This window comes from Tyto alba, unplaced genomic scaffold, assembly GCF_018691265.1.
Source record: "Tyto alba isolate M040663 unplaced genomic scaffold, T.alba_DEE_v4.0 Super-Scaffold_6, whole genome shotgun sequence".
In the NCBI taxonomy this organism is placed as follows: domain Eukaryota; kingdom Metazoa; phylum Chordata; class Aves; order Strigiformes; family Tytonidae; genus Tyto; species Tyto alba.
In genome coordinates this window covers 54,358,781-54,378,503 of record NW_024881327.1, presented here as the reverse complement: position 1 = coordinate 54,378,503, position 19,723 = coordinate 54,358,781, and the positions used below count along the sequence as shown (strand labels likewise).

General features: G+C 56.2%; 2 protein-coding genes across 3 annotated transcripts in view; one reads left to right on the top strand and one right to left on the bottom strand.

Annotated features, from left to right (window-relative positions):
• The first annotated feature begins 213 nt into the window (after positions 1-213).
• On the top strand, positions 214-11,759 carry LOC122154917 (homeobox protein EMX1-like). Its single transcript, XM_042808182.1, has 3 exons — positions 214-583; positions 4,181-4,365; positions 11,155-11,759. Exons 1-3 carry the CDS (start codon positions 214-216, stop codon positions 11,320-11,322), a joined length of 723 nt encoding a protein of 240 aa, XP_042664116.1. The 3' UTR covers positions 11,323-11,759.
• Positions 11,760-18,204: 6,445 nt separating this feature from the next.
• The window catches only part of SFXN5 (sideroflexin 5), a 104,323-nt gene continuing 102,804 nt past the window's right edge, over positions 18,205-19,723 (bottom strand). For both annotated transcript variants that reach the window (XM_033007080.2, XM_042808247.1), the window contains one exon: positions 18,205-19,262. In XM_033007080.2, coding sequence (XP_032862971.2) covers positions 19,185-19,262 — 78 coding nt within the window. In that variant the 3' untranslated portion in view covers positions 18,205-19,184. The remainder of the gene's footprint in view (positions 19,263-19,723) is intronic.

The window sequence follows — 19,723 nt, the reverse complement described above, 5'->3', positions numbered from 1 at the left end:
GCGGGCTGCGTGGGCGCCCGCGGGTGGGCGGTGGGGCGGGTGTGTGTGTGTGTGTGTGCGCTGCCCAGGGGGAGGTTTCTTGCACACGCACACACACACACACACACACACACACACCGGGAAGGAACAGCCCCGCTCCGGGTCTCCCCCCCCCCCCCCCCCCCCCCCCTCCCTTTTCCCTTCCCCTCCCTCCCTTTCCCCCCGGCTCACACCATGTTCCAGCCGTCTGCGAAGCGCTGCTTCACCATCGAGTCTCTGGTGGGCAAGGACACCCACCTCAGCCCCGAGGAGCCCCCGCGGCCCCCCGCCCTCGGTTACCCCGGACCCGCCGCCGACGCCGCCGCCGCCGCCGCCTTCGCCCCCGGCTTCCAGGGCGCTGCCGCCGCCGGCCGGGCCCTCTACGGCAGCGCCGAGCTCGTTTTCCCCGAAACCGTGGGGCACCCGGCGCTCCCCGTCGGGCCCCACCAACTGGGGGGGTCGGCCTTACCGCACCCCCATTCCTTCTTCGGGCCTCAGCACCGCGACCCGCTCAACTTCTACCCCTGGGTGCTGCGGAACCGTTTCTTCGGGCACCGCTTCCAAGGTGAGAGGCGGGCACCGCCGGCCGGCTCCTGCTTCTCCCCCCTTCCCCCCCCCCTCCCTTCCCCTTCCCCGCCGGGGGCGCGGAAAAGGCGCGGAGAGGGCGCGGAGTGAGGGCTGGACGCTGGCCTGGGGAGCGCCGGGCGGCTCAGCGGGGCCCGTTAACCGGGGAGGCCGGGGGAGACCCGGAGGCAAAACCTGTTGCTGCGGTGGCTGCAGGCACAGCCGGTGCTCCGGGAGCTTGCACCCCCGGTGCTCAGTGCCTTTGCACCCCCGGTGCTCAGTGCCTTTGCACCCCCGGTGCTCAGTGCGTTTGCACGCCCGGGGCGTTTGCACCCCCGGTGCTCAGTGCGTTTGCACGCCCGAGGCGTTTGCACACCCGGTGTCGGGGCGTTTGCACACCACTCCCGGTGCTCAGTGCGTTTACACGCCCGGTGCTCGGTGCACTTGCACCCCCGGTGCTCGGTGCACTTGCACCCCCGGTGCTCAGTGCATTTACACGCCCGGTGCTCGGTGCACTTGCACCCCCGGTGCTCGGTGCACTTGCACCCCCGGTGCTCAGTGCATTTACACGCCCGGTGCTCAGTGCACTTGTACCCCCGGTGCTCAGTGCATTTACACGCCCGGTGCTCAGTGCACTTGTAGCCCCGGTGCTCAGTGCATTTACACGCCCGGTGCTCAGTCCACTTGCACCCCCGGTGCGTTCCCGGCCTGGGGGGAACCGGGGCAGCCCCGGGGCTGGGGCCGGGGCCCGGCCGGGCATCGTGGGGCTCCCGGGGACGGGACCGGCGCTGCCGCCTCCCTGCGCGGCCCCGCGGCTGCCGGAGTTTGGGTTTCTCCTCGGAACGAAGAGAAAGATTGCGATGGATCTCGGCTGCACAGCGAGATTTTGTTCGATTTTATACATTTTCTCTCGATTCCTTCGCTGTCTTAATTTCTTTTCTTTTCTTTTTTTTCTATTTCTCTCTTCTCTTCTCTTCTCTTCTCTTCTCTTCTCTTCTCTTCTCTTCTCTTCTCTTCTCTTCTCTTCTCTTCTCTTCTCTTCTCTTCTCTTCTCTTCTCTTCTCTTCTCTTCTCTTCTCTTCTCTTCTCTTCTCTTCTCTTCTCTTCTCTTCTCTTCTCTTCTCTTCTCTTCTCTTCTCTTCTCTTCTCTTCTCTCTCTCCTTCTTTTGCTAACTCTGTCTGTATTTATTTCCTTTATCCTTCTTTTCTTTCTGTCTTTTTCAGTCTCTCCCTTTCTTATTTTCCTCCTTCTTTTCCTTTATCTGTCTGTGCCTTTCCTTTCCTTTCCTTTCCTTTCCTTTCCTTTCCTTTCCTTTCCTTTCCTTTCCTTTCCTTTCCTTTCCTTTCCTTTCCTTTCCTTTCCTTTCCTTTCCTTTCCTTTCCTTTCCTTTCCTTTCCTTTCCTTTCCTTTCCTTTCCTTTCCTTTCCTTTCCTTTCCTTTCCTTTCCTTTCCTTTCCTTTCCTTTCCTTTCCTTTCCTTTCCTTTCCTTTCCTTTCCTTTCCTTTCCTTTCCTTTCCTTTCCTTTCCTTTCCTTTCCTTTCCTTTCCTTTCCTTTCCTTTCCTTTCCTTTCCTTTCCTTTCCTTTCCTTTCCTTTCCTTTCCTTTCCTTTCCTTTCCTTTCCTTTCCTTTCCTTTCCTTTCCTTTCCTTCTTTCCTTTTCCTCCTCCCTTTACTTTTCCTTTTCCTCCCCCCTTTCCCGTTTCTTTCCCGTGTGTTTCCCGCCTCTTTCCCGTTCCCTCCCCGTCCCCGCTGTCCCCGCCGCGCTGCCCGGGGCCCGGCGGAGCCCCGATGAGGTTTATCTGCCCGGTCCCACCCGCTGGCTCCGGGCTCCGCCGGGGATCGCGGCCGCTGCCGGCGCCGCCCGGGGACCCCGCGGGGACACGGCCCCGCTCCTGCCGGCTCCCTGCCCGTTCCTGCCCGCTCCCGTTCCCTGCCCGGAGCGGCTCGGGGGCTGCCGGCGCTCCCCGGTGCTGGCCGGGGCCCGGAGCCGCAGCCAGCCCGGCCCTGCCGCCGGTGCCTCCTCCCCGGCCTGCTTCATCACCTTTGCTGCCTGTTTTCTTTTTCCTGTCTTTCGTTTCTTTCTACCTTTTCCTTCTTTCTTTTCTTTCATTTATTTCTTTCCTTCCTTTCTTCTTTCTTTCTTTCATTTCTTTCTTCCCTTCCTTCTTTTCTTTCCTTCCTTCTTTCTTTCCCTCTTTCTTTCTTTCTTTCCCTCTTTCTTTCTTTCTTTCCCTCTTTCTTTCTTTCTTTCCTTCCCTCTTTCTTTCTTTCTTTCCCTCTTTCTTTCTTTCCCTCTTTCTTTCTTTCCCTCTTTCTTTCTTTCCCTCTTTCTTTCTTTCCCTCTTTCTTTCTTTCCCTCTTTCTTTCTTTCCCTCTTTCTTTCTTTCCCTCTTTCTTTCTTTCCCTCTTCCTTTCTTTCCCTCTTCCTTTCTTTCCCTCTTCCTTTCTTTCCCTCTTCCTTTCTTTCCCTCTTTCTTTCTTTCCCTCTTCCTTTCCCTCTTCCTTCCTTCATTTCCTCCTTCCTTCCTTCCTTCCTTCCTTCCTTCCTTCCTTCCTTCCTTCCTTCCTTCCTTCCTTCCTTCCTTCCTTCCTTCCTTCCTTCCTTCCTTCCTTCCTTCCTTCCTTCCTTCCTTCCTTCCTTCCTTCCTTCCTTCCTTCCTTCCTTCCTTCCTTCCTTCCTTCCTTCCTTCCTTCCTTCCTTCCTTCCTTCCTTCCTTCCTTCCTTCCTTCCTTCCTTCCTTCCTTCCTTCCTTCCTTCCTTCCTTCCTTCCTTCCTTCCTTCCTTCCTTCCTTCCTTCCTTCCTTCCTTCCTTCCTTCCTTCCTTCCTTCCTTCCTTCCTTCCTTCCTTCCTTCCTTCCTTCCTTCCTTCCTTCCTTCCTTCCTTCCTTCCTTCCTTCCTTCCTTCCTTCCTTCCTTCCTTCCTTCCTTCCTTCCTTCCTTCCTTCCTTCCTTCCTTCCTTCCTTCCTTCCTTCCTTCCTTCCTTCCTTCCTTCCTTCCTTCCTTCCTTCCTTCCTTCCTTCCTTCCTTCCTTCCTTCCTTCCTTCCTTCCTTCCTTCCTTCCTTCTCTTTACTTCTTTATTTTTCTTTCTTGCTTTCCCACTTTTGTTCTCTCTTTCCTTCTCCCTTTCACTCTTTTCCTTCTAGTCCTTCTTTCTGTCTTATTTTTCTTGTTCTTTCTCACTTCCCCCTTTCTGTCTTCTGACACTTTCTTAGGCTTTCTCCTCTGCTTTATCTTCTTTTTCTCCCTTTCTCTCTGTTTTTCCTCTGCCTCCCCCCTCTCGCTCTCTTTCTTTCCTCTTCCTCCAGCTCCCCCCCATCCATCCCTTCTCCCTCCTCCTCTTTCTCTCTCCGTTCCCTTCCCCTCCCGTGTCCAGCCCCACCACAGCACCCAGGCCAGCAGGCGAGGGAGCCCGGCCGCAACACCGCGGCGGTGATCAATGCCGCAACCTTGGCCCCGGGGAACGTGCCCAGGGCCCCCCAACACCCCCTCTCCTTCCCTCCCCGTGTCACGGGGCGAGACGCTCTCCCCAACATCCCCCCCCCCCCCAGTTTTTCCCCAGGAGGTGCCGGCCCTGACTCCGCTCTCTGTCCGCAGGGAGCGAGGTGTCTCAGGAGAGCCTGCTCCTCCACGGCCCCTTCGCCCGCAAGCCCAAGCGCATCCGCACCGCCTTCTCGCCGTCGCAGCTCCTGCGCCTGGAGCGGGCCTTCGAGAAGAACCACTACGTGGTGGGCGCCGAGCGCAAGCAACTGGCCAGCAGCCTCAGCCTCTCCGAGACCCAGGTACCCACCCGCCGGCCGGCTGGCCGGCTGTCTGTCTGGCCGGCCGGCTGTCCGGCCGCCGGTGGGAGCCGCTCGGCATCGGGCCGCAGAGACGGCGTCGGACCCGCGCAGGGCTGGGGGCTGCGCTCTGCGAAATCCCACCTGGGTTTCTCCGGGAATCCCGCGTGGAAACCGTGGCGGGTTCATTTGGGGGGGCGGGTGTGTGTATGTTGTTTTTTTTTTTTTTTTCTTGTTTTCTTGTTTTTTGGTTTTTTTTTTTTTTTTTGGTTTTGCCGCAGCGTTCGGTTGTTACAGTCGTCCCCGGCAGGGCTGGAGGCTGGGAATGCCGGTCTCGCCTCATGCCACCCTCCAGAGAGGTTTTCCAGTGTTATTTCTTGCTTGCTTGGGGTGTTTTCCCTGAGAGCAATAGATGGTTTTAAAAATCCAGTTAAAAAAGCAGCAGCAGCATGAGACCCTTCCCCGGAGAGCTGCAGAAAGGCCCCTCGGTCGTGCAGCTCTGGTTCTGCACACAAACCCTGCGGTGCCCCGGAGCCAGGATGGGTGCCTGCCCACGGGCATTTACTTCAGCTGCAACTTTCTGATTTTTAAAAAAGACGTTTCACAGGCGTTTTAGATAGAATGAGACCCAGGTGATCCAGAGGGATGAGAGGAAATACTGGGAAAGCGTTTGGTGCAGGGGGAAAAACGGAGGAGTCAGGGCTGAGCATCTCTGTGCGTGTCCAAGCCTGGTGTCCTGGCAAGCAGCTTTTCCCAAATGCTCCGGGTGAAGGTACACTATTTCCCATAATATTCAATAACTGAATCAATGGAGAAAGTTTTCTCCAAATATTGGCTAGGTAGCACAGCCTATATTCTTAATTAATTTAATTTTTATCCTTTAATTTAATTGGAAAATAAAGCTGGAGCTGTGAGTGTTCCCGGCACCCGCCTGGCTCATCCTTGCCCAGGCTCTGCCAAACAAAACCTCCAAATGCATCTCATGAGAGGGAAGTTACCGGGAGGAAAATGTCATGGGGACAGTGGGAAACTGCATGTGTGGGTACCGGGGCGGGGGGGATGGACTGAGCCCACAAACTCCAGAGGTTGTTTATATCCTGATGCTGATGCTATCCCGACCCCCCCAGCCTCATGGCTCGCAGGGCATGGCGTGGCATCCCAGCTCAGGTCCTCTCCTTGCTGCTTCTGTCACCAATCCGGGCTGAAAATTATGTTAAAGGAAAAAAAAAAAAAAAAAAAAAAAAAAAAAACCAGAAAACCAACAACCCTGAAAGGTCAAAGAACAAGCAGCAACTTCCCGAGGCGGAAAGGGCAGCTGCGGGATGCCCGAGGGGGAGCTCAGCGTGCCCCTCGGATTTTGTATCTTTTCCCCGAGCCTAAATGCAGTTTATTGGGGAAAAAGCAGAGGCATCCATCCCTAAATCCGGGTGATTTAGAAATAGAAAGAGGCAATATAGATTTTTAATTTTTTTATTATTATTATTGTTATTTTGCTTATTTTTTGAAATGCACCGCAGCGTATTTTGTAGTACGGTCTTTTCCACATTTTCGGAAAGCCGCTGCAGCCGCTCGGCTCGGCGCGGGGTGATTCATCACCTGCGGGCAGGGAGCGAGGGGAGGGGGGGGGTCAGGGCGAGAGGCGTTTGTGGGGCCGGGCCCCCCCCCCACAAAGGGCGTCGGGGCCGGGGGCGGCGGCGAGTGTCGGCAAAACATCCCCCAGGCAGCAGCAGCAGTGGGCAGGGGGGCCCGCGGGGCGGCAGGGGAGACTTATTCCCTTTCGGCTTTGCGGCTTTAGAAAAATGATCTTTTACCAAAAAAAATCTTTTAATTACCTGGAGGGAAATGACACTAAAGTGCAGGGGGATGTGATAGGGGATGGGCATTGAAGTACTGGGACTGGCAGGGTGAGAGAGCCAGCCTGGCTGGCGGCTGTGCCAAAAGCAGGCATTATTTTTTTCCTATTATTATTATGATCGTTATTATTATCATTATTAATCCAGTGATGAACCCTACACTCATGCAAATCTCCCATGGAATACTACCCCCCATCCTCAGCGACACCCATCCCCGGTGTGACACCGGGTGACACCAGCGTGTTTTCACCCATCCCCACATCCCCAAACCCTCCCCCGGTGGGTGTGTTTGATTATTTTCCCGTGGGTTTAGCCGCTCCGAGAAGGGGCTGCTGGTTTTGGCTGTGCCTGACCCTATTTCCTAGCTGCTTTTCCTCCTGGAAAAGGGAGCTTTGCCCTTTGGGCTGTGCCCGCTCAGGATCTGACCCCCCTGGCTGAGGAGCAACACCTGGAGCAGCCCAGGGGGAAGGTGAAAAGGGTACAGGGACCTGCCTAGCATCAGGAAATGCCTTGGGATATAGGGTGGGGAAGGGTGGAGGTGTTTAACCCCTTCCCATCCTTTTTCCTACCAAGGAGCTGCGTTAGTCTGGGATAAAACAGGCCCATGCACCACCACCACCAAAAAAAAAAAAAAAAAAAAAAAAAAAAAAAAGAATGGGAGAAAATCCAGCAGCAGCACAGGGTCCCAAAGCAAACGCAAGTGTTGAGTAAGTGGGATAAGGCTGGAGGACGTGGAGGGAGGGCTCGGCGGGGGGGTGGGGGGGTGACTGGTGCAAGAGGAGCTGTTGGCGGGGTTTGGGAGGGGGACACGGTGGGTGAGAGCCGGGTGGCATGAGGGGGGTGCCCGGGGGTTGGGGGGGGCAGCCAGGGAGGAGGTGGGGGTACCCCGCTGCGCCCCGTGGTCGTGCCGGGCTGGGTGACACAGGTGGTCACACCGCTGTGCCCATCGCCGGTGGCGTCAGGTCGCTTCAGCTCCCGGGCAGGGGATGGGGGGAGCACGCTGGGCTGGGAAATACTTTCCCTGAGTTAATTTTGCACGGGGCAGCCTGGCCGTCCGGGCTGAGCCTCCGCATCTCTGACAGCACGTGGTGTAAACCCCACTCCGGGCAGGGTGGGAGTCTCAGATCTGCTGTCCCAAAGCAAAGGCCTCACCCTGGCTCCTGCCAGCACGAGCTTTGGGGTGATTATGGAGACACCATATAGCCCAGTTTTGGGGAGGTTATGGAGGTATCATATAGCCCAGTGTCCCCTCTGGGCTTTGGGGTTATTATGGAGGCACCGGATAGTCCAGCTTTGGGGTTATTATGGAGGCACCATAGAGTCCAGCATCCCCTCCCAGTTTTGGGGTGACTATGGAGGCACCATAGAGCCCAGTGTCGCTTCCTGGCTTTGGGGTGATTATGGAGGCACCGTATAGCTCAGTTTTGGGGTGATTATGGAGGTACCATAGAGCCCAGTGTCCTCTCTGGGCTTTGGGGTGATTATGGAGGCACCATAGAGCCCAGCTTTGGGGTTATTAGGGAGGCACCATAGAGTCCAGTGTCCCCTCCCAGTTTTGGGGTGATTATGGAGGCACCATATAGCCCAGTGTCCCCTCTGGGCTTTGGGATGATTATGGGAGCACCATATAGCCCAGTTTTGGGGTGATTATGGAGGCACCATACTACCCAGTGTCGCTTCCTGGCTTTGGGGTGATTATGGAGGCACCATAGAGCCCAGTTTTGGGGTCATTATGGAGGCACCATAGAGCCCAGCGTCCCCTCCCAGTTTTGGGGTGATTATGGAGGGACCGTATAGCCCAGCGTCCCCTCTGGGCGCCGTGTGTTCAGGGATGGGGGTGCAGCAGCCCTGGCCGGTGGGTCGGGGCAGGCCGGGCACCGCGGCCGCTCCGGCAGGAGCAGTAATAATTAACTGAGCAAATGCCTCGGACTCAGGGGAGGAGAAAGATGCACGTCCCAGATACAGGCAGAGAGCGGCTGCCCGGCAAAGGCCTGGCGGTGGTGCCCCCCCGAGGACCGTCCCCCAAAACAAGCTCTTCAAAGTTTTGGGGTGCTTTCAGAAGCAGAGCCCCAGCTGGGAGCGCAGGCCGGGTGCGGTGCTGATGCTCGGGGAGCTCCGCTGCCCGTCGGGGTGGTGGCACATGCGGGTGCCAGCGCGGCACAAGCGGTGGCACCGTGTCTGGCCCCGAGTGACGACGGGGCTGGTCCTTCCCGGTCACCATCCAGACTCTCTCAGCCTTCGGCAGGGTTTGGGTTGTCGGCCAGGGGAGCTGCACATGAAGCCATCAGATTTTAATCGTCCCCAGCTTGGTGATGGCAATGTCACCTTGGGGCTGGAGCTGATTCTCCGGGTGCTGCCGGCATCCCTGAGGCAGAGTGCGGTTCCTCCGTGGGGGGCTGTGTACAGGGGCAGGATCGGGATGCAGGAGCCCTCCAGGGACCGTCCCCCCACCCCAAAGTGGGAGCGTGGGGACCGTGGGGACCCTGGAGGGCAGGGCCAGCCCTGGCGGGGGGTGGCCGGGCAAGGACCGCAGCAGCATCACACCAGTCAGATGCACAAACCCCCGGCATGACAACAGTTAATACGGCGAAGGTTTGGGAAGGGATAAACCACCCCCCACCCCCATCTCCCCCCCCCCCCCCCCCCCCCCCCCCCCCCCCCCCCCGCCCCTTTCCGAGCATGGGGGTTTAAACCAATTACTCTCGGAGTCAGGATGAGGCATCGTAGGGGGCAGCTTATCCCCCAGTTGCCCACTGTGAGGTTCTCACACTTCCCTCATTGTGGCTTCTGGCCTGTTGGAGCGAGGGATGCGGTATCGGAGGGGTCAGGGAGCCCATCCAGCCTGGAAACATCCCCGTTCCCGCGGCCGAGACACTCGGGAATGGCGGGGGAGCCTCGTCCCCCAGGAGATGGCCGTACCCAGCCGGGTTTCTCCGAGCTGATCAGAGCTGGGGAGGAAAGGTTTTACGTGCGGGAGCCGCTTCACACCCACCCCGCATTTCCACAGAACCTCACTCAAGCATCTTAATTGCTTTATGCCTTAGTTTCCCCTTCTATGATTTAGGGATAAGGCAACTTCCCTGCTCCCAGAGGGCTGAGAGCTTTAATTAAAGTTTGCAAAGTGCTTTGCAGTCATTGAATGAAAGGCGCCAGCTCCGTATTGTTCCAGAATATGCCCCAAAGCTAGGAAAGCAAATGGTTTGAGTCCAGGGCGGGGGGGGGGGGATGAGAGGGGGGGTTATAATATATACGGGTGCCATAAAGCAGCTGTTTCAATAGACTAAGCATGCCTTAAAGTCAAGGGCTGGGACCGCGCTGGCTGCGTGGCACCCGGCGAGGGTTCTGCTCACCTGGGGAGCGCAGCGAGGTGCGAAAGGCTGGGGCGCAGGAAGGGAGTGATGCTGAAGGAGAAGGGAGGAAAGGGGTGATGGGCCCGGGGGGATGAGGAGTGGCAGCGGCTGCCGGGGGGGGCTCTGGCACTGCACCACCTGAAGTGGGGAAATGCTTCAGCCTGGCCCGTGCCGGGCTGGCGGCGGCCGGTGAGCAGCGGCATCCAGTGTACTGGGGGGCGTGGGAAGCCAAGTGGCATCCTGCATCCCGGGGGCAGCATCCTTCATCCTGGGGTGCAGCATCCTTCATCCTGGGGTGCAGCATCCTGTATCCCAGGGGTAGCATCCTGCATCCCGGGGGCAGCATCCTGCATCCTGGGGTGCAGCATCCTTCATCCTGGGGTGCAGCATCCTGTATCCCAGGGGTAGCATCCTGCATCCCCAGGGCACAGCATCCCGTATCCCAGGGACAGCATCCCACATTCCCAGGGCGCAGCATCCCGCATCCTGGGGTGCAGCATCCCACATCCCGGGGGCAGCATCCCGCAACCTGGGGTGCAGCATCCCACATCACGGGGGCAGCATCCCGCATCCTGGGGTGCAGCATCCCACATCCCGGGGGCAGCATCCCGCATCCCCAGGGACAGCATCCCGCATCCTGGGGTGCAGCATCCTGTATCCCAGGGGTAGCATCCTGCATCCCCAGGGTGCAGCATCCTGTATCCCAGGGGTAGCATCCTGCATCCCCAGGGCGCAGCATCCTGTATTCCAGGGACAGCATCCCACATTCCCAGGGCGCAGCATCCCACATCCCGGAGTGCAGAATCCCATGTCCCCAGTTGCAGCATCTCATGTCTCCGGGTGCAGCATCCCAAACCGCTGCCTGCAGCATCCTGCATCCCTGGGGGGAGCATCCCTCACTCCCAGCTGCACCATCCTGCAGCATCCCACATTCCGAGGTGCAGCATCCCATGTCCCTGGGGGCAGCATCCCCAGGTGAAACATCCCGAACCGCTGCCTGCAGCATCCCACGTTCCCCGGTTGCACCGTCCCGTAGCCCCGGCTGCACGTCATCCTGCATCCCCCCCATCTGTAATTGTCATTAGAATCTAGCTATAATTAGCTACCTGCTTCTGTAGGGTCCTAATGATGCTGCCCTGGCTGACTCACGGCACCCTCACACCAGCGACCAAACGAAACGGGGCCGGGTTTAGCTGCTCCCACCGTGCTGTGCCGGGCGGGGCGCAAGCCCAGACGCCAGGGTGATGGGCACCGGGGTCACGGTGCTCGTAAGGAGGGTCCCGTGTGCTGGCCGACCCCCGTGTCTGAGGTGTGATTGAGCGTCCTTCACCCGTCTTGGGTTTCTCCAAGGCTGGGATGTGCAGCAAGCGGAGCTGGGAGACAGCAGCACCCCACGTCCTGCGCCCCACCGCGTTTGTGTGCCCCCCCTTGCTGCGGGCAGAGGGGAAACCGAGGCAGGGCAAGGTGGCCGTGGAGGGGATTTTTTTTTTTCTTTTCTTCTCTTTTTTTTTTTTTTTTTCCCCGAGGCAAAATGAGCTTGCTGCCTGGCTGCAGCTCTGTGAGCGCCTGTGTCTCCCTCTCCCCCCCAGGTGAAAGTGTGGTTCCAGAACAGGCGGACGAAATACAAACGGCAGAAGCTGGAGGAGGAAGGACCCGACTCGGACCAGAAGAAGAAAGGCTCCCACCACATCAACCGATGGCGCCTCGCCACCAAGCAGTCGAGCGGAGAAGACATCGACGTCACCTCCAACGACTAAGGCAGGGACAGGCTCCTGGTGCAGCCACCATGGAGAGGAACCCGGGGGAGGAAGGGGGGACACAGGCGGCATCGCCAAACGAACTCTAAGGACGTCGCCGAAGCCACCGCCGCCGCCCGCTGCCTTTCCTCCGGGCCGCCCGGCCGTGACCGGGGGACCCGCACCCCGTCCCCCCCCGCCGCCCGGGGCGTCCCTCGGAGGTGCTTTTCGGGAAGCTCCCGCCGCCGAGCCGAGGAGGAAGAGGAGGCTGCCAGGGCACCCGCGGCCCCGGGCCGCGACCGCGCATCCTCCTCCGCGCTGGAAGCCGTCCGTCAGCCATGAGATCAAACCCAGTCGTCCTACCTAGAAGCTCAATGTACCCAACCCCTTTTCCATTTTTATTTTTATTTTTTGCTTTTCTTTTTGTTTCCCACCTCCCTCCTTTTCTCCATTGTTTTGGTTTGGTTTGTTGTTTTTTTTTTTTTTTTTTTTTTAATTTTTTTTTTTTTTTTTTACACAGTTTGATTTAATTTATTCTTTTATTTTGTGCCTGTGTGCGTGCGTTCCCTGTCGTAGGTAGTCAGCAGCTGTAGTGTGTGTTATTGCGTGGTAATAAAAAAGCAAAATGCGCTGGAAACCTGTCTGGTTGCCTCGGCAGAGGAGGGGGACAACGGGACCGTCCCCCTCTCCCCTCGCTGGTCGAACACCTGTGGGGCCACCAGTGTCCACTGGGAGGGGAGGATGGGTGTCACTGGGGAGGGATGGGTCCCGAGAGCCTGGTTACCCCATCGAGGTGGGTTTGGGGGCGGGATGAGGGGGGCTGTGAGGATGGGGGGGTCCCCTGGGGTCCCCCCCGGGGCAGCCGTGGGTCGGGGTGGTGTGTGGCGGTGGTGGGGATGGAATGTCGGGGGCATCCCCCGCCCGCTCCCCCGGGAACACCCCCCCCCCCCCCCCATGTGTACCCCCCCAGACACGGGGCACCCAGGGCTGGTGAGGGGACCCCCCTGTCCCCGGGCAGCCCAGGGCACCCCAGCAATGAGGGACTTAGTGGTGGTGGGGGGTGTCTTGGAGGATGAAGGTTGGGTGTCCTTCCCATGTCTCGCTGGGGTCTGGGGGAAAGGACATTTAAAAAAATTTCATATATATATTAAAAAATATTAAAGAAATCTATACACACAAATATATTAATGATATATAAGATATGCTATATATAGCCATATATACATGCACACAATATATGCACATACGTGTGTATATATATTGTATTTTATAATGCCTCTTTATATATATAGCAGATATATTTTACTAGTGTATATACACACCATATACACGTATATGTGTGTATTTAATATGTATATATATAGTATTTTATAATGCATTTTTTATACTATTATATTTTTGTAATATATACTTACATCTATATTTTATTATAGATCATAGATTATCACCATCTAGAATATCATGATAGATTATCACCATCTAGAATATCATGATATGATTAAGATATAATAATGATATTCTAGATGGTGATAATCTATTAGCTGCAATAAAATAGATAATGGTATCATATAATGATCTATAATATCATTATAATCGGTTGTAGATATTATATATAATATATGGTTATATATATAATTATATATCTATATTATATATAATTATATATAATATATAATTATATAACATATAATTATTGGATTATATGATATCATTATGTGATATATCATTATACACACACATAAATGGAAGAATTCCTGCTGCTGGGAAAGGCCCCTCCTCGCGTCCCCTCGTGCCACAGGAAAAGCCCCGTCCCCGTCCCCCCCCGGAGAAGCAGCTGGTAGGAAATGTCCCTTTTTCCGACGAAACCTTTAAATAATCCCGCCACCCGCCTCATCCTTCGCCCGCGCGGAGGCCCGACCACACCACCAGAGCTCTTTGAAATTCTATTTTTTTTTTTTTTTTTTTTTTTTATTCCAGACAGATCCGAGCGTTACACAAAGTGTCGCGGTCGGTGACGCTCTCGCGAAGGTTAAAAGGCGCCGGCGGGCGCCGGGTGCCCGGGGGGGGGGGGCATGGGGGGGGACGCCCGCCCAGGTGGGGACCACTGGAAGACGTGTCGGTGCTGGTGGGTGACCCCCTCCACCCCCCCCCCCCCCCCCCACGGAGGGACTCGCCGTTAACGCGGGTATAAGGTGCATTCCGGAGGGCGATGGCACGAGAAGGGGGAGCGGAGGACGTTGGGTGCAAAATCAGCCAGAGGGGGGAAAAAAAAAAAAAAAAAAAAAAAAAAAAAAGAGGGAAAACAGCAAAAAAAAAAAAAATAAAACCCAAAGTGGATGTTTCCTAAAGCGACCCGGGGTATCCCCCCACCACCGGGACCACCTCCGCTGCTTGGAACGCTCGCAGAGCCAGGCCAGCTGCCGGGGGGACCTTATTTGTCCCCTAAAAACCTTCCCCCAAAGGCTGTCGGGGTCCCGCCGGCAGCCCCCCGCGCGGCCCAAGGGCGTCCCAGGATCTCCGCCACGGCCCTTCGAGAGGAGCCCACCGAAACGGGGGGGGGGGGGGGGGCTGGGAGGGGGGAGGACGGGGAACACCCACATCTCTCGGCTACGCGGCGTCGGTACAACCCTGAGATCTACCAGCGCCGCTTGGCCCCGGGTCCGGCGGCCGGCGGGACGTTCAGGGCCACGGGCAGGGCCACGGGGCAGAAACACGAGCGACAAGAGAAAAACGGAAGGAGCTGAGCCGTGGCCAAGCCCCGGGACGTGGGTGACACAACCCTGGGGTTGTCCCCTGGTCATCCCCCCGCCCCCCGGCTCGGGGAGCGGCCGACAGACACATCTCCCATCAAAACTTCTCGCTGGCACCTTTTCCTGCAACCTGGTCCTCATTATTTCTTAATTAACATATCCAAGAAATCAATTAACTGCGACATTTCTAATTAAATACTACGGGAGATGATCATCTCATTATTATTATCTGCTGAGGTGAACAACTTGATGTGTGTGGTGGGTTTTTTCGCTCCCCATTTCTTCCACTTCCCCAATTATAGGAAATAAGAAATGCAAATGGTCGGGTTGTTCTCGCAAACCGAAGGCTCCTTTTTGTACATTAGGAAAGTCGAAGAGATTAATTAGCTATTAAGTGAATGTGCATAATGTTATCATTAGCTGTTGTGTGTAGTCTTTTCTGGCACAATTTGCTGTCCTAATAAACAGTACTAATGTGCTGCCGCTCCCCCAGCTCCGTGTTTCTCGTTCCTGACGCTGTGGGAAGAGTGGAGCGCGGTATTTTGGGGCTCACCACCCGTCCTTCCCCCCCCCCGTGACCCCCCCCGAGCCCGACCTCGAGCCGCCGGCGAGCGGAACGGACTTTGGAGCTCCAAAAGGGCCGGGTTTGTGTCTGCTGAGCCGTTCGTCCTGCTGCTTGGAAAGAAAAAGGCCCCTCAACGACCCCTGCGTCGGGATGGTGGCGGCTCGAAAGCCGAGCCGTGTCAGCGTCCCTGCGTGGGGACACCGGGCTCTCGTGTTCCCTGAGAGTTTTGGGGGGGGGGGGCACGGGGCCACCGAAACGTGCTCCTCCTGCCTACACCTCGTCCCGCTCGCCAGCCGGGAGGACGAGCCAGGGGACGGCGAGGGGAAGGGAAGCAGAGCCGGGTCTGCACCATCCCGCTTCCCTGATCAAAGGGGACACGCGTGTGGGGTTTGGGGTGCGGGGGGTGGGGGGGTGCGTGGGGGTGTGTGTATCAAGTCCTCAGGTCTCCAACCTCTCGGGCACCGCTGCTGCAGGCACCGGCACGCGACGCAAGACCTGCGGATGCTTTCCAAAGAGGGTTAAAAAAAAAAAAAGGACCTGCACCCTGTGAGGCGGTGGTTCTCCCTTCCCAGCCCCAAGCAGGAGCATCTTCCCAGGGGAGGCCGGGGGGGGGGGGGGGGGGGGGGGGGGGGGGGGAGGTGGGCACGACAATTTGTGTTGCGCTGGAACAAAATTGGAGAGCAGACGTTGTTGCCAACCTGCCAGAGGCTGTGATCGGCTCTTTGATCTAAACACCGGCGAACGCCTGACTCAGGACCCCGGGATGTATTTATTTCTCGGCACAAACTCTGCCGAGTTGACTGAAACCCATTTTCATGACACATAAAGAGAAACAAGTTTGACGGGGTTTGTATGGGAAGACGATAAATCCAGACTCATTTAGACCGTTTGATTGTCACTTGTTCGACTGTGCAGCTGCTTTTGAGCCAAGCCATAATCTCGCCGCGCGGCTCCTCTGACATCCCTCAAGCTGGTCCTCACCCCCTCGAGCAGGATCAGGCCCTTGTGATTCACAGGAGCTGTGTGGCTTAGTAAGCCCTAAGCCTGTTCCCCTCCAAACCAACGCCTCTCCTATCGAGCATCGCTGGGTTAACGTGATGAGCATCCCCCTGCTAATTAACAACCTGCGCAGCCGAAACTCTGCAGGTGATGTGTGCGCCGGGAAAGCATCCACACTCGCTTCCCATCACGGGGAAAATTGGGAATTGGCTCTTTCTCCAGGCAGAACTTGCTCAGCCCGTGCTTTTCCTTGGGTGTCTCCTAAAGAAACGCGGCAAGCACAGCCCTGACTCCTTTCCTCCGCTGCAAATTCCTCGCTCCCTCTGTGGGCCCGGCAGGTAGCTGGATCTGAAACCTTTGATCAGTGATCACGATGCCAAACCAAATCACCGTCTCCCTCCTTGCTCCACCTCTCCGAAACCTCAAGGCAAATTGCAGCCTCCATCTCTCCTCCCGTCCCCAAACCCCCCCCCACCCCCAAAAAAAAAAAAAACCAAACTGGGATGAACAAGCTTTGCAGCAGAATGGTTCAGGCAGCGACAAAACCCACCGGGGAAGGGGAAATGATCCACCCAGACAGACGCCGGAGCCAGGAGGCTTCTCACTGTCAACACAAGAGGCTGTTTCTGTCTCAGCCTCGCATTTCCATTCGGGAGGAAGAAGAAGGCAAGTTGTGCCTCCGTGCAACGCGGCGCGGCTTGGCTCCTCACTTCCGCGGGCTCAGCCGAGCCGTCAAGAGAAGCTTTAGGCTCAGGGTAGGTTTTTCCCTGCTTGCACGCACGTGCGGGTGCGTGTGCGAGGGGCTGCCCGCACCCCCCGGCACCCGACAGCGGCCCCCGCCTCCTCCCACACCCCGCAGCAGCGGAAAGGGCCCTTTTTGGGCTCACAGCTCCCTCCCAGCGCGAAACACGGGGCCCGAAGCTGTGCTGCCGCAGGACAGACACCCGTGAAAATGTCCACAGGACAGATGTCACCTCCCTGCAGCCCCTCCGAATCTCACCCGGGGCGGATGGGGCGGCCTCGCTTCCTCCGGAGTGTACATTCATCTCATCTAGTGCATTAGAGGAACTCAACTGGGTCAAATCCAGCTGCCCCTGACCCTGGTGTAAATCCAGAATAGCTCCATGAGTGCAACTGGACCCACTCTGCGTTTCCACCAGTGTCAGGGTCTGGGAGTTGGCCCATCAACAGCAGCTGTGGAGAGCCCGGAGCCGGCCTCTCCTCCCCTGCACGCCGCTGTGTAAACCCACAAAATTGATTTGTTTTGTGCAATTATTCCTGATTTACACCGGCGTGGGGACAGAATCAGTCTTCCTGAGCTGGCCTGACCGTTGCGGCACTCCAATTCCTACTGGTCTGGCTCCATCAGGGAGCAGGAGCAGCCAGTGGTGAAGGAGCAGTCGGCAGGGCTCAGGGCTCCCCATTTCAGGCATAGCAATAAACCCTTCGAATACATTCTGCGTCAGTGGCGATTTGGTTTCCCCTGCTCCCCCCACCCTCCCCAAAACCCCCTGCAAATTGGCATTTGAAGGATGACAGCCTGTGCCTTCGGTCATGCCCATCGCCACCGCAGCTCCATCCCGACAAGGATCCCAGAGGCTGAGCTCGCTATCAGCACGGTCTTCTGCTGGTGACCATGTTCAAAATCTGCATTAACTCCCCTGGTCCTCAGGGACTCACTTGGGGTTTAACTCTTGGGTACGAGACACCAGAAAGCCAAATTATGGCCTCAAACCCACGTGAGGGCAGGATTCGGTGCGGTGCTGGGGGGACTTGCCCCACCTCACTTTAAGCACCCCAAAGTGGAGCAGTTGAAGGCACCCCAGCCATCTCCAGCGGGCACTTCACCCCTCCGAGGCTGCGGTGCCACGAAGCCATCAGCTTGGCCAGGAGAAGCCGTCCTGCCCAACGGTTTCTGCTTTGGGCCCTGCTCTGCATCAGCACAAGGCTTTGGGCAGCGCTGGTTTTGCTGGCTGAAAGCACTGGTAAAAATAGAGAAGAGGAAGAGGAAGAAGTAGGAGAGGAAGAAGAAGAAGAGGGAGAGGAAGAAGAGAAGGAAGAAGAAAGAAGAGGAAGAAGAGGAAGGTGAAGAAAGAAGAGGAAGTAGAAGAAGAGGAAGAAGAAGAAGAAGAGGGAGAAGAAGAGGGAGAAGAAGAAGAGGGAGAAGAAGAAGAAGAGGGAGAAGAAGAAGAGGGAGAGGAAGAAGAAGAGGGAGAAGAAGAAGAAGAGGGAGAAGAAGAAGAAGAGGGAGAAGAAGAAGAAGAGGGAGAAGAAGAAGAAGAGGGAGGAGAAGAAGAAGGTGAAGAAAGAAGAGAAAGAAGAAGGAGAGGAGAGGAGAGGAGAGGAGAGGAGAGGAGAGGAGAGGAGAGGAGAGGAGAGGAGAGGAGAGGAGAGGAGAGGAGAGGAGAGGAGAGGAGAGGAGAGGAGAGGAGAGGAGAGGAGAGGAGAGGAGAGGAGAGGAGAGGAGAGGAGAGGAGAGGAGAGGAGAGGAGAGGAGAGGAGAGGAGAGGAGAGGAGAGGAGAGGAGAGGAGAGGAGAGGAGAGGAGAGGAGAGGAGAGGAGAGGAGAGGAGAGGAGAGGAGAGGAGAGGAGAGGAGAGGAGAGGAGAGGAGAGGGATCTACAACAATCATCTAGTCCAACTGCCTGACCACTTCAGGGCTGATGAAAAGTTGAAGCATATTCTGTCCTTAGACAGAAGCTGTAGAATTACTCCATTAACAGGTTAATAACCTTACTTTCAGAGGGTCTACGTTAGGTGGGACAAAGCCCATGCCTGTGCAAAGGAAAAGAGCGGATCAGTTGCATTCTGGCTATAAGATCCCTTCCAACCCTACGCGTGGGCACGTTTCCAGCGTCTTGAACCCCCGGGCAAAAGCCCTTGCAGACACGGTGGTGGTAGGATCAAAGCCTGCCAAGTGCCGTGAGCGGCAGGACGCCACCAGGACCAGAGGAAGGAGGGCGGGGTGGTGGGGGGCGCAGGCTACGACCTTCGCTGCGCTAGCGGAGCGTTGCACGCCCAACCCTGACAGGCTGCTTTTGCGCGGGATCACCGGGGCAGGATCGGCATGAAATCAATACAGGACACTGGTCAAACACCCTTTCAAGCACTTCACAGTCATGCACCCCTTGATCTCTACGGAATTATTCTTGTGCAGCGTCAGGGTGGAGATTTAATTTGCGTCGAAAACAAAATTTGCTCGGTGAAGCCTACTTTCATGTAGTTAGGTATAACCACGTAAACACGCCGTTAAAACATCCCTCCATGCAGTGCTATTAAGTTCTGAGATTCTTCTTTAGCTAGTTCTCTAAAGTGTTTGAATATGATTTTGTTTGTTGCTGCTCCTGTTGCTAATTTAAAACTTTTAATATTAATCTTTTTGACTGGTGTGAGGTGTCAGTTCTTTGCAAGTGTTAATTTACTCCCAGTTTGCCGGGAGCAGTAATACGTTACTATCGCTGAGCTCTATTATTTGTTTTCTCTTCTCGTTGTTTTCTTTTTCCCAGTCGGGATCTCAAGTTTCCCCCTGTCCCTCCCCAAATCTTCCGGGCCGAAATGGTCTGCTTCCACTTACAATCCTTTATTGTAGACTACGGTCTTACTGGTAGTGGCCATTGCGATTTCTGGCTCCAGCCGAGACGTCTCAATCTGTGAAATCAAAGAGGAGGCAAGATCAGAATTGGTATCATCATGTTGTGCTGCAGCAGGAGCTCGATAGATCAATAAATTGATATGGAGAAGTAGCATCTGTAAATGATACCATGTCAATCGTGGCTTTTCTGTGTCATTTTAGTGTGCTTTCCTCTGCTCAAGTCTCAAAGCAACCCTGTTTGCCTTGACTTGTATTACATGCAATGATGCAGGCTCGCTGCCTTGCAATATTCGATGAATTATAGCCTCTCTGAGAACCAAACGGATCCCACCCGTCGTTTTCCAGGAGACAGCCCTTCCTTTTCCCGCAGCCAAGGTCCCCTCGCATGGTGCTAGAGGGAATCCAGTCCCCGAAGCTGCGGTTTGCACCCCTAGGGACCCGGCAAAGCCAAGGGCTGCCTGGTGCCGCGAGGGGACAGCACAGCCTCCTGCGGCTCCTGGATCAGGGCTCTAGGTCC

Bases quoted from the DNA above. Each gene is read 5' to 3' on its own strand.
- LOC122154917 (XM_042808182.1), top strand. From the start codon at position 214: ATGTTCCAGCCGTCTGCGAAGCGCTGCTTCACCATCGAGTCTCTGGTG. The intron at 584-4,180 runs GTGAGAGGCGGG...CTCTGTCCGCAG, and splicing joins CTTCGGGCACCGCTTCCAAG to GGAGCGAGGTGTCTCAGGAG. The intron at 4,366-11,154 runs GTACCCACCCGC...TCTCCCCCCCAG, and splicing joins TCAGCCTCTCCGAGACCCAG to GTGAAAGTGTGGTTCCAGAA.